General features: G+C 40.6%; 1 protein-coding gene across 7 annotated transcripts in view; it reads right to left on the minus strand.

Annotated features, from left to right (window-relative positions):
• Positions 1 to 876: 876 nt before the first annotated feature.
• The window catches only part of kif21b (kinesin family member 21B), a 61,011-nt gene continuing 46,830 nt past the window's right edge, over positions 877 to 15,057 (minus strand). For 4 of the 7 annotated variants that reach the window (XM_015045260.1, XM_015045258.1, XM_015045259.1 and 1 more), the window contains 8 exons: positions 12,638 to 12,774; positions 11,665 to 11,845; positions 11,262 to 11,426; positions 10,142 to 10,259; positions 8,896 to 9,066; positions 5,271 to 5,470; positions 4,359 to 4,493; positions 877 to 2,856 (listed from right to left, as the gene is read on the minus strand). In XM_015045260.1, coding sequence (XP_014900746.1) covers positions 4,394 to 4,493; positions 5,271 to 5,470; positions 8,896 to 9,066; positions 10,142 to 10,259; positions 11,262 to 11,426; positions 11,665 to 11,845; positions 12,638 to 12,774 — 1,072 coding nt within the window. In that variant the 3' untranslated portion in view covers positions 877 to 2,856; positions 4,359 to 4,393. The other 3 variants (XM_015045262.1, XM_015045261.1, XM_015045257.1) reach the window with 2 other exon arrangements.

Raw genomic sequence — 15,057 nt, forward strand, 5'->3', positions numbered from 1 at the left:
GGAAGAGTGAAATATGGAAAATGAGGATTTCACAAAGTTTATGTATGAAACACAGACAGTACCATTTCTGTTCAAAATAATAATATTGTCACAAACAAGGCATTTGGTTGGTAGAAAAAGCTAGTTCGCAGGGTCACATTATGACTAAAGTTTGAAATCATCCTTCAACATATACCTGAGTTTCTAAATATTATTCAAGACCACGCTTTATTAGCATCATCGGTAACACTTTATTTGAAGGGGGTGAATAAGACTGTCATGACACTTTCATAAACATGACATATCACATGTCATGAACATGAATAAGCCTTCATGAATATTTATGACTGTTGTCATAAAGCATCTTTCGGTAAATTATGACACTTTTAATACAAAGTTGACATGATTCAAAATGTCTTTGTTATGACAACTTGACATTAACCAGGAAATCATTACTGTTTAAACTTTACCTTTAATAACATAAAGTTACCTAATTTTTGAAGTGCAATCAGTAATACTTTTATGACAAATTTATATCAGTAATGATTTCTTGGTTAATGTCAAGTTGTCATAACAAAAACATTTTGAATAATGTCAACTTTGTATTAAAAGTGTCATAATTTACCGAATGACGCTTTATGACAACAGTCATAAATATTCATGAAGGCTTATTCATGTTCATGACATGTTATGTCATGTTTATGACAGTGTCATGACAGTCTTATTCACCCCCCTTCAAATAAAGTGTTACCGAATCATCATGTTTTTATCCCCTAAGCAGAACACTACAACCAAGAAAATTGCTTTTGGCGAGTTTAAGCAGCTTCAGATTCATGTTGGACACATGAAGCAGCAGCAGGACGTTTAACAGGAAACTTGTTTTTTTTTTTTGTTTTGTTTTCCTACTTTCTTCTCCTCTGAACTCGGTTTTCTGATCCAAGCATCACTCGTAATTTAACTACATACTGTTCGACTCTGAGTCTTCTGCGAGGAAAAGTGCACCAAATGAGCAAAAACATGGTTTTTCAAAACAGATATTGCTAAGCAGAACATGACTAGCAGACATTTTTTTGTTTGTCTTGTAGTTTTTTTTGTGTTTTTTTTAAATCAAGCAGTAAGATATCCGAGTGGCAGGAAGCTTGACATTTATCCCAGCTTCTTTTTTTTTTTTGGAGTGTTTAGCAAAAGGTAGGATATAATGGAATTACGTGGAGCTATTTTCAGTATTAGGAGGTGTCGGGCAACAAAAAGGCAATGGAGTCGACTTTTAGAGCATGCTGCAGCCTCTAAGACTGTAAGTCTCTGTGTTATTATGGAGACTCTAAATCAACACAGTGAAAGATGCCAAGTCACATCAAACAAGATGGATAGCCGAAACATCCTCTCAGACTGTTTATTTATCCGTGGCATGTGCATATGTGCGTGTTGCCCACACGCCTAATCTGCCACATAAACAGATTTGTACATCAGTGCACAGGCGCAGGAAGTTTATTCCTGCTTGAAAGTGTAGCAGCTAAATGGTGGGTGGAAGAAAACTGGGAATCCAAAAAAAAGAAAAAATAAGAGAGGGGAAAAGAAAAGAATCCCTCTCAGTGATGACCTACTTTCACGCAAGAAATCTTGCCTGAAAAGCAGCTGGAAGAGCCGAGCTCTAATTAAATTGGCTTCTGGGAGAAGTTTAGAAGCTGGAAAGAAGGTGGACTCCAAAGTAAGGTCAGTGCGAAGCGCAACCTAAAAAAAAAAAAAAAAAAAAGGAACAGGCAGAGACGGAAAGTGTTGGAGTGGGCGCTCGAATGATAAATGGCAAAAACGGCTCCCGTGCTGCAGATTGACAGCGTTGCGATCCGACATTTTGGCCGCGGTGTAATACCTGCCACACATGTCCGCGAGGAGCGCTCATGTTGTCAGCAAACTGCACGTCTTTTTTCTTACTTTGGCTGCAGTTTGCTTTTTCCAGAACAGATAATGAGATTCGGTCATGGTCCTGCTGGACCGACGCCAACATCCATATCTGTTCTGCAACCAGACGGTGTGATTGCCAGGGGGGCCCCCACACAGGACCCATCCACACAGTGATGGTGATTAAATGAATGACTTAGAAACATAAAGCACCAAGTGTTTCCGCACAAAGACCTGTACAAAATGTTTTGTTTTTTTGTTTTGTTTTGTTTGTTTTTTTACACACCTCAGGCCAGAGTTCAAAACGAGTGAGGAAGGAAAAACAATAAATTAGAAATTATAACAACAAAAAAAAAAACACACAAACATGACAAAACAATCAGTCATACACCTGCTAAAACTGGATACCAATTAGTGGTAGTCTGTCATTTTCCAGTGACGTTTGAGCAGCGGTCCACCAATCCACTGCCGTGACCGTTTAACGCGATTATCCAATGTGCTCAATATCTATGCAGCCCCAATGTTTGTGAGACGGTCCCTAATACTGCAGTCCAGCAGATACATGAGCAGATTCATCTCTCACTTGCCTGAAACCTTGGTGAAAGAACAGAAGGACACTTTCATTTAGTACCAGGCTGCAGGTGGTTGTTTTCGTGTCAGGTGAGAAATTGTTTTGTTGGCGGAGGCTTCACCAGGCTGACAACATTTATCTCCAAGTAGCACCACAGCAGAATGGCACTTTGAAAGTTGGCAGTAAAAAAAAAAAATTTCTGAAAGGCATATTTCTTGACTTCCCGGTCCACCGTTTTTCTGCATGATCCACACCTTGATTGCCTTGGAAACTGCGACTGAGGCGTCACATCGTGTCGCTGGAAGCGGCTGCTGTTGCAGCAAGATGGCTGACAGAGGATACACAGTCACTTTGCTTCTCACCTCTTCCTCCACACCTTTGACAGCCAGATCTTCACCGTCTTGTCGCTGGAGAGGAAGAGAGGGAGAGGGGAGGGACGATGAGCGAAGTAATAAAAGCAAGGAGAGCAAAACAAACGGAGGGAAAAAAACAACAGACGAACACCTCAAAGTGCACTTCACTAATGTAACACGCTCAACACACACATAATTAAAAAACATTTTTCACAAAGTCAGTAACTCTTCACCGAAAAGCCAGCCTGCATTGTCATGAAAACTCAAACAACATGGCGTAGTTTCATCTTCTTGTTCCGCTTTGGCACATACACATCCACCATCTTCACGTAAATAAGGTAAAGTCCGTCATTAGTTCCTTTGGAGAAGTTTGAACTCAGTAACACAATGAACTTCAAGAGAGAACAGTTCATCCATGTCATAATTAAATGCCCTCTATAAGGGAGTGAATGCAAATTTTAACTGAAAAACTTTAAATCAAACTTTAGCTAATTTGCAAAAACATGTGCCTCTTTGCTCACTTCAAACCAAACAATACAGACTTTTGGTTTATAACTGGATTCTGTTATAAGAGCCTTCTGCTGGTTTGCATCTGAAAGCTTCTCCAAAGCTAGCGTGTGCGAGCAGAAGGGGAAACATTAACTTCCAGATGAACTGAAAACCTGGGCCGCTGTCACCCTGGATTTGTCCAGGAAGCTTTCATTGGGCAACTCTCATAAGTTCATTTAGTTTGGTTCCCTTTCACACTGCAGCGTTCAAACCAGATCCAACACCTGGACATCATGCCGTTACAACAGCTGCTCATTGGGGCGCCGTCACAAAACTTTGTTTGATGTGAGCTGCGGGTGAGGCAGCGAGGTATTGAGCATGTTGCTCTGTGTATGAGAGATCAATGCAGCAGTAAAAAAAAAAAAAAAAAAACTCTGCGGGGAGTGAGAGACTACAGCGTGCTGCTGGGGTTACACAGATGATGAGAGCACTGTTCCCCATCTGCTTGACCGCGGTGCTTGCATGGCTCTCTGTACGGGTCTGCAAGGGACCATTTCATGAAATTTTATTAACAGCCACAAGCAACTTGAATTTTTGTGACTGCATGTGCCATGTGAACAGAAATCTATCCAAGAGCAAAGGGGAAAATGGTAGGAGTGACTGGTTTCAGCAATATTTTGATCTGCTGCCTTTAAATTTCTACCCGACACTAAACTCGTTACTTTGCTAAAAATCGACTATGAAACAGAACGATACATCCACAGCATATAAACAATTATTTGTGTACATGCAACAAATTGGATTGAGATCGTTATACCCTGTTGTCCTTGATGTGGCAAGTGACCTACAAAACATAACTACAAAAAGTAAAAGAAAAGATTCTTTAAAGCCAAACAGAGAAGGATTTTAAAAGAAACCAAAAACGAAAAGAGCACAAAATGAAAAACAGGGCAGAAAGACAAAGAAAAAGAATTAAAAGGGTGGATTTCAGGTACAAAGGTGAAGAAATTTCAAAGTTGGGGAAATACAAACAACAGGAAGAGAAGAATGATCGGCTAAGAGAATACCAGAGGAAAGGAGGTTCGGTGTGCAGAGGACACAATCAGGGGAGACTGGTGGCTCTGCCCTTGATGGCCAGGACCCGACGAGGAAGACATGGGGTCAAGCCTGGCACATAGTTCCACAACTTCACCCTGCAGTCACTGGGGTCCAAAGGAGGAGAAGGAGGAGGAGGAGGAGGAGGAGGAGGAGAAAGGAGAAAAGCAAAGTGCGGAGGAAACAGTTGGTTGCAGTGAGGATGGCGATGGAGCAAGAGAACAACAGGAGATGATTAATAAAGTTTAAGATGTGATGAAAGAAGACAGCGAGGAGAAGACCCAGACAGCTAAACCAGCACCATCTTTGTTTCACAATATTATGAAATCAAAGCTGCAGTTCAACACTCTCAGCAACTCTGGGCTGAGCTGCTTATTAGCTCTCGAAATGATTCAGTCTTCCTCAGAAAGATTACTCTTTAGGTAAAGGGCAATCTTTTTACTTCCGATCTTAACATTTTATATTGATGACAATTTGAACTTTATGTCATTTGGCATTTGTAACTCCAAAGCTCTAATTAAATCATTTCCAGAAGACTTCAATAAAGGACTACCTACAAATCATTTTGCATGCATGAACAAACTGGAAACAAGGAAGTACTGGTTGAGGGTCATTTCGAACATGCAGTCCCTTGCAAAAGTAATCACTGGTTTACATTTAGTGACATTACAACAGCAAACTTGAAGCTCATTTTGGAGTGTCGGTTGGTAACGTAACCCCTGATCCCCCCACAAAAAATATATATATATATCATAATTAAAGCTTTGAAGTGTGTGGCTATATAATGGGTAAAAAGTGAAAAAAAAAGTTGCAATAGCTGTGAACATACTTGCAAGAAACTGCATAGAGCTGTAAAAGAACACAATACATTTCTTTAAACATACCTGGAGGCAGTAAAGATATGCCTGGAGTTGGTACATATGGCATTAATGGGGCTGTCATGACCTCTGACCTCTCCTATGGGCGTAAAGTTTTCCACATTCCACACCTTGAGCATGCCGCCCCGACAGGCACTCAGCAACATGGGCCGGCCGGGTACGTAGGCCAGAGCGCACACCCAGTCCTTGTGGGCATTCGGGATTTGCTGTGAAGTCAGAGCAGACCTGCGTTAGGAGCTGAATAAAGAAATCTAACATTCGATTCAATAATCCAGCAGGATACACTCGACATTTGGGTTGCTGCATTCTTTAAATAACAGCAGACACACATACACGTCCCCGCGTTTCATTTATAATGGAGCAAAAACGAAGTGTCTTGGGAACAACAACATATTCCTTGAATTAAAAGTGCACTTCGTCGTTGCCAGGCAACATAAAAGTACAAGTTTTTTAGAGACCCGCTTTTAGACTGTGCTACGGCTATTCTTAGCCGGCGTCTATTCACAGTGTGTTTTACAATGGCTTCAAACAGAATTCATGAGCAAGGAATGATCTGTTCACATCAACATGAAGGTCTGTTCTGCAGCAACGCGTGATGAAGGTGGGGACCCGTGAAGCTCGGAGTCCTTTATTTCTCAGGGTGAGCCAAAAGCATCTTAGTTTTACTTAATGCAATTCATGGGGGTTTGTATAAGTTAAATCTTTACCCTCAAATGGTATTTGCTATTTTATTTCGTAAGGCTGTTTTTTGTTTTTTTTTGCCCACAGAAACATCAAACAAAAAGCCTTTTTTGTATTTTTTTTTTTTTTTTTTTTTTTTTTTTTTTAACCCAAGACTGTGATAAATCACTGCAGAGGTAAGACGTCAAACAAAATCAGTTCGCCCTTTTTCCCCTAAAACACAGAGCAAACACAGAGAGAGCAATTTAAATTTTATGCAGGGCTTTATTAAACTTTTATGACTCGTACAGTTTGGGGTTTTAATGTTGTTCTATAATTGCATTCATCTCAGCCACCAGGGCTGCACATTAAGGTAGCTCGGAGCAGAGGAACACACACCGAGGAAGACTGCTTTTCTAAATTAATCCCCTTCTTTTTCTTACACGTCTGTCATCTGTCACTGCCGATTTCATACATGTTTTTTATTTGCTTTTAATGAAAATACACTTAAAGGATTTCTCAGAGTCTGTCATGGTTGAGACTTGTGCAGTAGATGTAATTTATTTTCCTGTTTAGTTTTCACCCACTGTATGCCTTTAGATGTAAAGACATGCTTTTTCTAATTTAAAAAAAAAAAAAAACACTGTACAGTTAGATCATCTTGATGCAGCACCTTCCTTGCCTATTACAACTGCAGGTAAATATAAATTTCACAAGCGCATGTAACCATAGATTACGTGCATAATCCTCTATTTTACACAACTGAATGGAAAAGTGCATGAAATGTTACCAAATGCAAACTATTACTACTATTTTTGTTTTACTTTGAGCAGATCTTTGGCTGCTGCAAGTGCAACACGTCCCTCCGTTTCTGCAGAAGACATGGTGGTTGCAGCACCATGCTATGGGGATGTTTTTTTCTGTCTAACTGGGTAACTAGTCTATATAAAGGGTAATAGGACAACAGCCAAATACAAAGAATTGATTTAATAAAACAATAGAATTCATTAGAAATGGGCTGCATAGTTTGTGTTGGGATATCACACAAAATATCCAAAATTTGTGACTGGAACAACAAAATGGGGCGTGAATACTTTTTGCTGTTTTCGTCTATTTAACTTGATTCTATTTAAACAATTTTAAAACATGTGTGAAAGTTCAACGTAGGCTTCACTATCAATTGTCGGCAAGGAGGGGGGGAAAGCATATGTGGTGCATGATTATGCATAAACAGAAATGTTGAGAAACGGTGCAGAACGACCTGAACGAGACTTGATAAATCTACATTAACACTCTCTGTGATAGCTTTACACATAAAGGTGAGAATCTGTCAAATCTTTTAAACACCTAACAGAGAATAATACCACACAGCAATAACAACAGTTACATAAACACTTATTACTCTGCAAAGCCGCGCACACACACCGTCAGCTGCTTGGGAAGGCTATATTGGGACATTTATCATGTCGGGTAGTGTGGGATCCACTAGACTGCAGTCTTGAGTAATTATAAGAATATTACTTGACATATTCCTAGAGGAAAAGAACAACAGAGGCTTCTTTTTATGGTGCTGGACAGCAGCTCCCAGTAATAATCCTGAAGAAGGCAGAGTTTCAGAGTCCACTGTAATATGTTACATTATTATACCCAAAGCCACAATTTGATCCCATTACATAATTATACAGAGATCGCTGAGTCGGGAGAAGGCTGTAAAATGGATGGTGTTGGCTGCTTCACAAATGCGGTTAAGGTCATAAGCTACAGTCCGCAGCAAAGAGAAAGCTGATTTAATTCCAGCTCTGGAAAGGAATAATTACGTCCTGTGATTTGGCTTTGTCTGTTTGAATAAACAAAAGGCGAAACAGAAGTTATGCAAAACAAACTGGGGAAAGTGATGTGCATGCAAATGAGTAAAACCACATCCGCCCACAAGCTGGTACGATTATGCATTATTAACAAACGCAGACAGCAGAGGATACACAGGAGACGGTGGAGAATCGCAGGAACAAAGCGCGCTCCTCCACCGCTACCTGTGGCTGAAGTGTGAGCGGGCTCCGAGCTCCCCGCTGTTGACACGCCACTTTCCTGCCACATTACACATGACAACACACACACACACACACTGCCGGCTACCTCTACACTGCGGGTAAGAGAGACATGAAGGGAGCGCTTGGGTAGCAGGAAGCTGGCCACCAGCTGAGCTTCCAACTGGCTGCTCAGTTCTCCATGGTTTTTACAGAGACCGTTTAAATAAGAGCTAAGTCATTTTTAGGAGTGTCTGCATAGAATGCATGTCTCCGAATATGCAAACTGGACAACAACCAAGAAAAAAAAAGTTGTGCATTTCATGACTTTTCTTATCAAACAAATCTTTGAAGGCTTATAACGAGTCAGCTGATGGAATTATTTATTTTTCTAACGACGTTTTGTAAATCTTTTAAAATCATGAAAACGAGAAACATCTGGCAAGACAGAAAACGACAAAAACTTGTCGCATTACTTAAAGAGTTGCTCCACCGATCAAGAGCTTATGCTTACGTAGTAATGCAGTTCTTCACTATTATAACCAATAAGGGAGATCTTACTGCAGCTATCTACCTTGTTAGCACTTTAATTGCAGCACACACTGTATGGAGCAGGCTGGACATTGCCCTGTAATTATGAGAGTCAAGAGATCAGGATTTAATTACCTTCAAGACTTGCTCATTGTTCAACTTGCAGACTCATTCCATGTTTCATCAAGAAAGTACTCCTCTAATTCAAATGTGTGAATTATTATCCCTGTGATAACAAAACATCCCTCCTCCTGCTAACTCAACCCAGTGAACCTTCTCAGTGTCGGCAGGAGACAATACACTAGGATCATGTAGGGCTCTGCTCGAGAATCACTTTGCAGCTGTTGACATGTATTAAACATGGCAAATACATGTTTTGTACGCTGCACTCCTCACACATGCAAAACAACACAAACCTGTGTGAGCTCCTGCTGCTCCAGCTCCCACTTCTTGATGCCGTTGTCTCGCGAGCCGCTGAACAGCACGTCTCCCTGCACGGCCAAACATTCAATGCCGTCGTAGTGCGGAGGCTCGAAGTTATGAGCTGGACCCACATTACCCAGAGTTCCTTCTGCCACGTCAAATATCTCAAGAGAAAAAAATAAACGAGAATTATTTTGTGCACTTAGATTGTTAATACAATGCCTTTCAAAATTAAAGCTGTCATACCGCCCATTTCAAATTTTGTCACCAAACAACCACAAACTACACAACAAGTGTGTGTCCTTTGCCTATATTCAGCCTTCATACTCTAAGAAGGCTTGTTAAACAACACTGCTGAATAAACAGCTTTATGGAGACTGCAGACGGGTCCAGAATTAAGCTGTGAAAATGTTTTAATAGGGGTATGTTAGAAAAAAAATATTCTACCATTGAAAACAGCTGGAACACTAACGCCAACTCTGGAGGAGCTGCAAAGATCCGTAGCTCAGGTGAGAAAAATATAAGCAGGCGGGATAACTAGTAGTTCTGACTGCATTTCTTATGACTTGAAATAAAGTCATAAGACGTCTTGATTAAAAAGAAGGTGCTCTGGTCAGATAAAAAAAAAAGCAAAACAAAAACTTTTCAGTCAATACATAGCAAAACATTCCAAATGGTCAAACATGATGAAGGGATAACTTTTCTTCAGTAGGAAATAGGGTAGCTGGTCAGAGTAGCTGGGACAATATGTGGGGCTAAATACTGTGAAATCCTGGAGGAAAATCTAGTGGAGGCTGCAACAGACGTCAAACTGAGGTGCAAGTTTCCTTTCGGCAATAAATACACAGCCAGAGGTAACTGAATGGTTTGGCTGAAAATATAACAGTCTTTAAATGACCCCGTCAATGGCCTGATCTAAAACCAACTAACAATCTGTGACAAGACCTGAAAACTGAAATGCTCTCCATAGCAACATGCCTCAAAAGTTAACAGGTTATAATTGCAGCAAATTAATGTAGTTCCAAGTCTTGACTAACAGAGGTGAATACAAATGAAGGCTACAAGGTTTTTATGTACAAAGAAAACAACTTGCATCCTTTTTTTTTCTACTTCCCAATTAATAAAATCCAAATAAAATTAGTTTTTATAATATGTGAATGCAAAGTGACAAAATGTAAGAAAAGTCAAGAGTGTATGAATACTTTTCCAGAGTACTGTATTCATACTTGTGAGCTGTACCTTGACGTAATGGTCTTTGGAGCCAGTGATGACCTGGTCTTTGCCCAGCAGAGACTGTCCCACTGTCAGACACATGACCGAACCGATGTGGCCTGAGAGTTTGCCTGTTGCCTGCATCCTGCACAAAGAGACACCCACACTTAGGAGGAGACGAAACAAAGATCTGCGACATTCGTTACAGAAAATGAAATCTGATTTTCAAGCCGTCTGTGTCACCAAATGAAGACACCTTCCCTCTCTTGCGTAAAGTTGAACTATTGCCACACACTGATGCCTCTGGCAGAGAAGGAAGAAATGCCTAATTTGTTCATTTTTCATTTCTTGGGGGGGTTTCTCATGCATCATTAAATACCTTGGAGCCCCTCAGCGCAAACTGTCTGCTCCAATCTGTTGATCACTTCTCTTTTAAGGCGTAAAAAAAAAACTCAAGAAAATGAGGCCTTACTAAAACATGTCAAAAACTGACTGTAGGAAACACTGACTGGTTCCAACACATTTTGAGATGTCTGTACTTTTCCCCATGTTAAATGGATGAGTGACAGAAGAGAGGGATGGAGAAAGGATAAATATACAAATGGATGGATGACAAAATAATCAGATAGATGTTGGACAGACAAGCAAAGGGAAGGACAAATGGCGGACGTTGGATGGACAAACCGATGGACGGATGGACAAAATGAACGGTGGACAAACGAACAGACGGGTGGACAAATTGCCAGATGGGTAAATTTTGGACAAACTGACAGGTGAACTATGGGCGGATTGGCAGCTTAATGATATAGTTAATATTGGATATAAAGCTGAATCGTAGACAGATAAATGGACAAAACAATTGGAAGAATGCCAGACAAACAAACAAAGAAAAATTGACAGATCTGTGGATTTTGGGTGAATTGACAGATGAGAGTTGGAGAAAGTGATTGATGGACGGTTGCTCAAACAAATGCGAATTTTGGACAAATCAAGATTACCAACGTGTTGATCAAAATCTCTCTTCCTTTTAAACACTTATCATAGACATAAATGTCAACAGATAAACAGTGGATATCTAAGTGACCGATTACCTACATAAGTAACCAAAGAAGAAAAATGCTACGTAAATGACTTGTTACAAATGTACCTCTTAAGGTCCCACATGCGAACAATATTTCCAGCAGCAGCATACAGCACAGATCCTGACGGGTTGAGCGCTATCTGGTTGATCTGACACTCGCCCTGAGCAAAGGTGATTGTCCGGGTGGTTGTGCCAGCGCACGCGTCTCCTGTAACCACCTGCCCTGACGACCTGTCAGGGGGTAAAGAGAGGTCAAGCAGTGTAAAAGAAAAAAGCAAAAACAATCAAATGTAGGAAGAGGCCACCGTGATTTTCTCTAAAAGCACTTCAGTTTAATTTGTCACTTTAGTGCAACCTGAAGCACATCGCTGAAGGGGGGGAAAAGAGCATATTTATGAATCATCTTTTACTGAAATGTTTCAGCAATCTCAAAACTCTGCCATCTGGTCGATTTGGGAAGCAAGCTTACGTGAGCGTGCGTATGCACTTGGCGGAGTCACGGATGTCCCACACCTTGATGTATGAGGTGGAGACGCTGAAGGCCAGACCAGAAGAGGGGCAATATTTTATGGACACCACGTTGTTTGGGTGGCCTTTGAGGGTGGCGATCTCCTGACCTGTGACTAGATTCCACATCTTACAGGTGCGATCTGAAGATGTAAACAGGAAAAGTTGGATTAGGATCTGAGGTTTTCTTCTAAATCTACAATACAATTCACTTTCCGTCTGCACACCCACTCTTCTGTGACATTTCATTCAGCTATAGGTACGGTTAGAATAAAACAGAATAACTTTTGTGTTGTGTGTAATTTGTGAAGTAATGCCATTCAGATCTCAAACAGTAACATATTGATGTTGGTTTTAATGCTGCAAATATCACACACAAATATCGCATTTCTTTCATTTTTGAGATTAAATATGGATTAATGCCACTTCATGGGTGATCCCAGGGAGGTTTAATTTAGTACAATCGTGGAAAACAGAGTGGAAGCCAAAAGTGTGTTACAAAAAATGCGCACAAACCAGAGGGACAACGGCAAGCTGGGAAGCAAAGTTCATTCAAGTCGTCGTCTCAAGAGCCACAACACACAAATGTGTCCACGATTACACATGTTGCATTTCTTATGTTGAGCCAGTGGTGAATCAGAGACATTGTAGAAAGTGCAATTTGGGATTATTTTATAAAATACCTGCTGTTTACACTGTTTACACCGTTTTTGTTTTGCTAAAATTGGTTATGCAGTCTAAAACTCACATTATGTGACGCTTTCTTTCTACAAACAGGAACAGGTTTTGGTTTCAAATCACTACCAAACGCAGTGATAACATTAGTAACATTGTATTACAATTATTTTAAGGCGACCTACTTGTGTTTTTTTTTTTTAACTACGTGTGCCTCTGTGAGTCTTTATGTGTGTGTGTGTGTGTGTGTGTGTATGTACCTTTAGATCCAGTGAAAAGTAGCTCATCTGTAGCGTCCACACACAGAACCGGCTTCGAGTGGCCCTCGGCAACAGAGACGCACTGGAGGGGTGCTGTCCGACCCCCCTTTACACCTCCAATGGGATTGATCACACCCCTAAGGGTCAAAAAACACCGAAACCCCATCAGTTTAAATGAGAAAGGTAAAATGTTGTTTTTTTTTTTTTTTTTTTTTAAGATCAAAAGTGGATGCACAACAAAATAAACAAGCTCGCAGTGAGCATGCACACAAAACACAACAAGAAACTTTTCTGTAACCAACAAGAAGCCAGTTTATGCTTCAACTATTTCCACTAAGAAATAACTATGCGTAAGTATTATAAGTATTGTTCAGTACCATTTTATTACACATCCAGCAAAACCACAAATTATTTTGCTTGGGCATGAAAGTCCAGTACAACGTAGTGCATATTTACAGAGTACAAAAAAAAGAAGTGGTTTTTAGTTTTTTATTTGTTTATTTTATTTTATTTTTTTGCAAATACAAATCTGAAAAGTGCGGCATGTATTTGTATCCAACCCCATCTACACCGAGAAACTCTACAAAGAGACAATTGAATAAGACCATGGTAACTCTAGAGGAGCCGCTCTTCTTCAATCAATACAGGGAAACCATTCACAGATGAGGAAAACACAGGGCAATTCTGGAAGAAAACCTATTGGAGGACATGAAAATCTTGTGACTGATGTAAAGGTTCAGCCTCAGAGGATGCAGTGCCATTATTGTTCAATAAAAGTCCAGTCCCACAGCCATGTGTTTTGTTGTCAAAAACTTGAAATTTGTTCAACACTTCTATTGCTGGATAATTTTTCTTTTCAGCAAAGTTGGTAGAGGAATAACCCAATAAAAAGACTTGCAAGTACAGATAAAGGCACCACTGCTGAATAAAGCAGCTCAAGACTCATGCATGGCACACCTGTCGACAGAGGTGGTCGACTGAGCTACTAATGCCATTAACTTCATAATCCCTCTCTACAGAAGTCAGTTTGTCTTGCCTTTGTGTTTAACCCTTTCCTTCTCTCCACGACAAAGTTATTAAGCCAACCACTACTGCCACCAACTAGATGTTGGCAACAGCAAAATGCTCAGTGATCAGCCGCTTATGCGCATTTCTCCTAAAAGAGCATCTCTGTACTTTTTCTTTAACATAGAAAGTACTACTTGTCGTGTTTCCTCTGTGTTTTCGGGGTGTCCGCTGTTCAAACCCCAATGAGACTGAGTCTCATAGTAGAGCTGGAGCTTCCTTCATATTAAAAGGGAGTCTTTCCTTTCCCCTCGCCACATGCTAGCTCAGCAGGAGGACAGCAGTCAGTGACTCGATGTAAACAACCAGGCTTCCTTACACAGAAAACTTTACAAATCTGTTGGAAAAATAATCTTAGTTTGATCAAACTGCCTTTGAAACTGTAATTGAAATTTTGTGCCAACACTTTGAATACTTTTCCTACAATTATGCACTACTTCGTGTCAACCTATCACGCCGAATCTCACTGACGCCCACTCAAGGTTTGTGTCGTACAGCGACAAAATATAAAAAGTTGCAGGTTATCGGTATTTTTGCATGTCCTCGCGATATTGGGAAAACAACACACTGATGTTGTCTTAAGCTCTCCTCACTCTCTCTGATCTGCTCCCTTTTTGTTGCAGAGCAACCCAATTAACTCACTACAGCAGTAAAAATCTGCTCCCTTATTTTACTTGTCAGTGTGTCGCCTTTTCTTTATAGCCCCACATACACAGACGTGTATTATGTGCACTCGTGCTCTCGAGATGGACCGCCACAACCCCCGTCCCTCCCAACCTTCCCAATCTAAGTCCCTGTGACAGGCCAGAGTCCCAGAATGCCTGGAGAGCAGTCATCAGAGTGAGACAGAGCAGAAGGAGGGTGTGAGAGGGAAAAAAATTGGTCCCTGGTGGATTTCCTGGGTTGTATGTTGCACACAAGTGAGGGTGCATGTATGTGAGAAAGTGTGAGAAGAAGTGCAAAAGATACAGGGACAACCAGAGGATGTGAGAAAGTAAAACTGTGACTTACAACACCAAAGAAAACATTCTGAACAGATTTGTTTCTACACAAACACGGTTCACTGTGTCAAAGATGGCAACATGCTCCACTCATGTGCACAAGGAGATGAAGAAAACACAATTCAACTCACAAACATGAAAACATACTTCATAAATCTCGCTCAAAGCACGTAAAACGGCCAGCCAATTAAAAACAGAAGTCTCATCCATGAGCCATTAAAATAAAAAAAGTGAAGCATGCATGCCTGCCAAGATTCACGAAGCACAAAAACTCAGCTCATCGACACAGAACAAGCTCAAAAGCAATTATTAGCAAAGAAAAAAAAAAGTCACAGTCGAATGAACAAATCTACG

This window comes from Poecilia latipinna, unplaced genomic scaffold, assembly GCF_001443285.1.
Source record: "Poecilia latipinna isolate Pla-1442-1.1 unplaced genomic scaffold, P_latipinna-1.0 Scaffold717, whole genome shotgun sequence".
NCBI classification, from domain to species: Eukaryota; Metazoa; Chordata; class Actinopteri; order Cyprinodontiformes; family Poeciliidae; genus Poecilia; species Poecilia latipinna.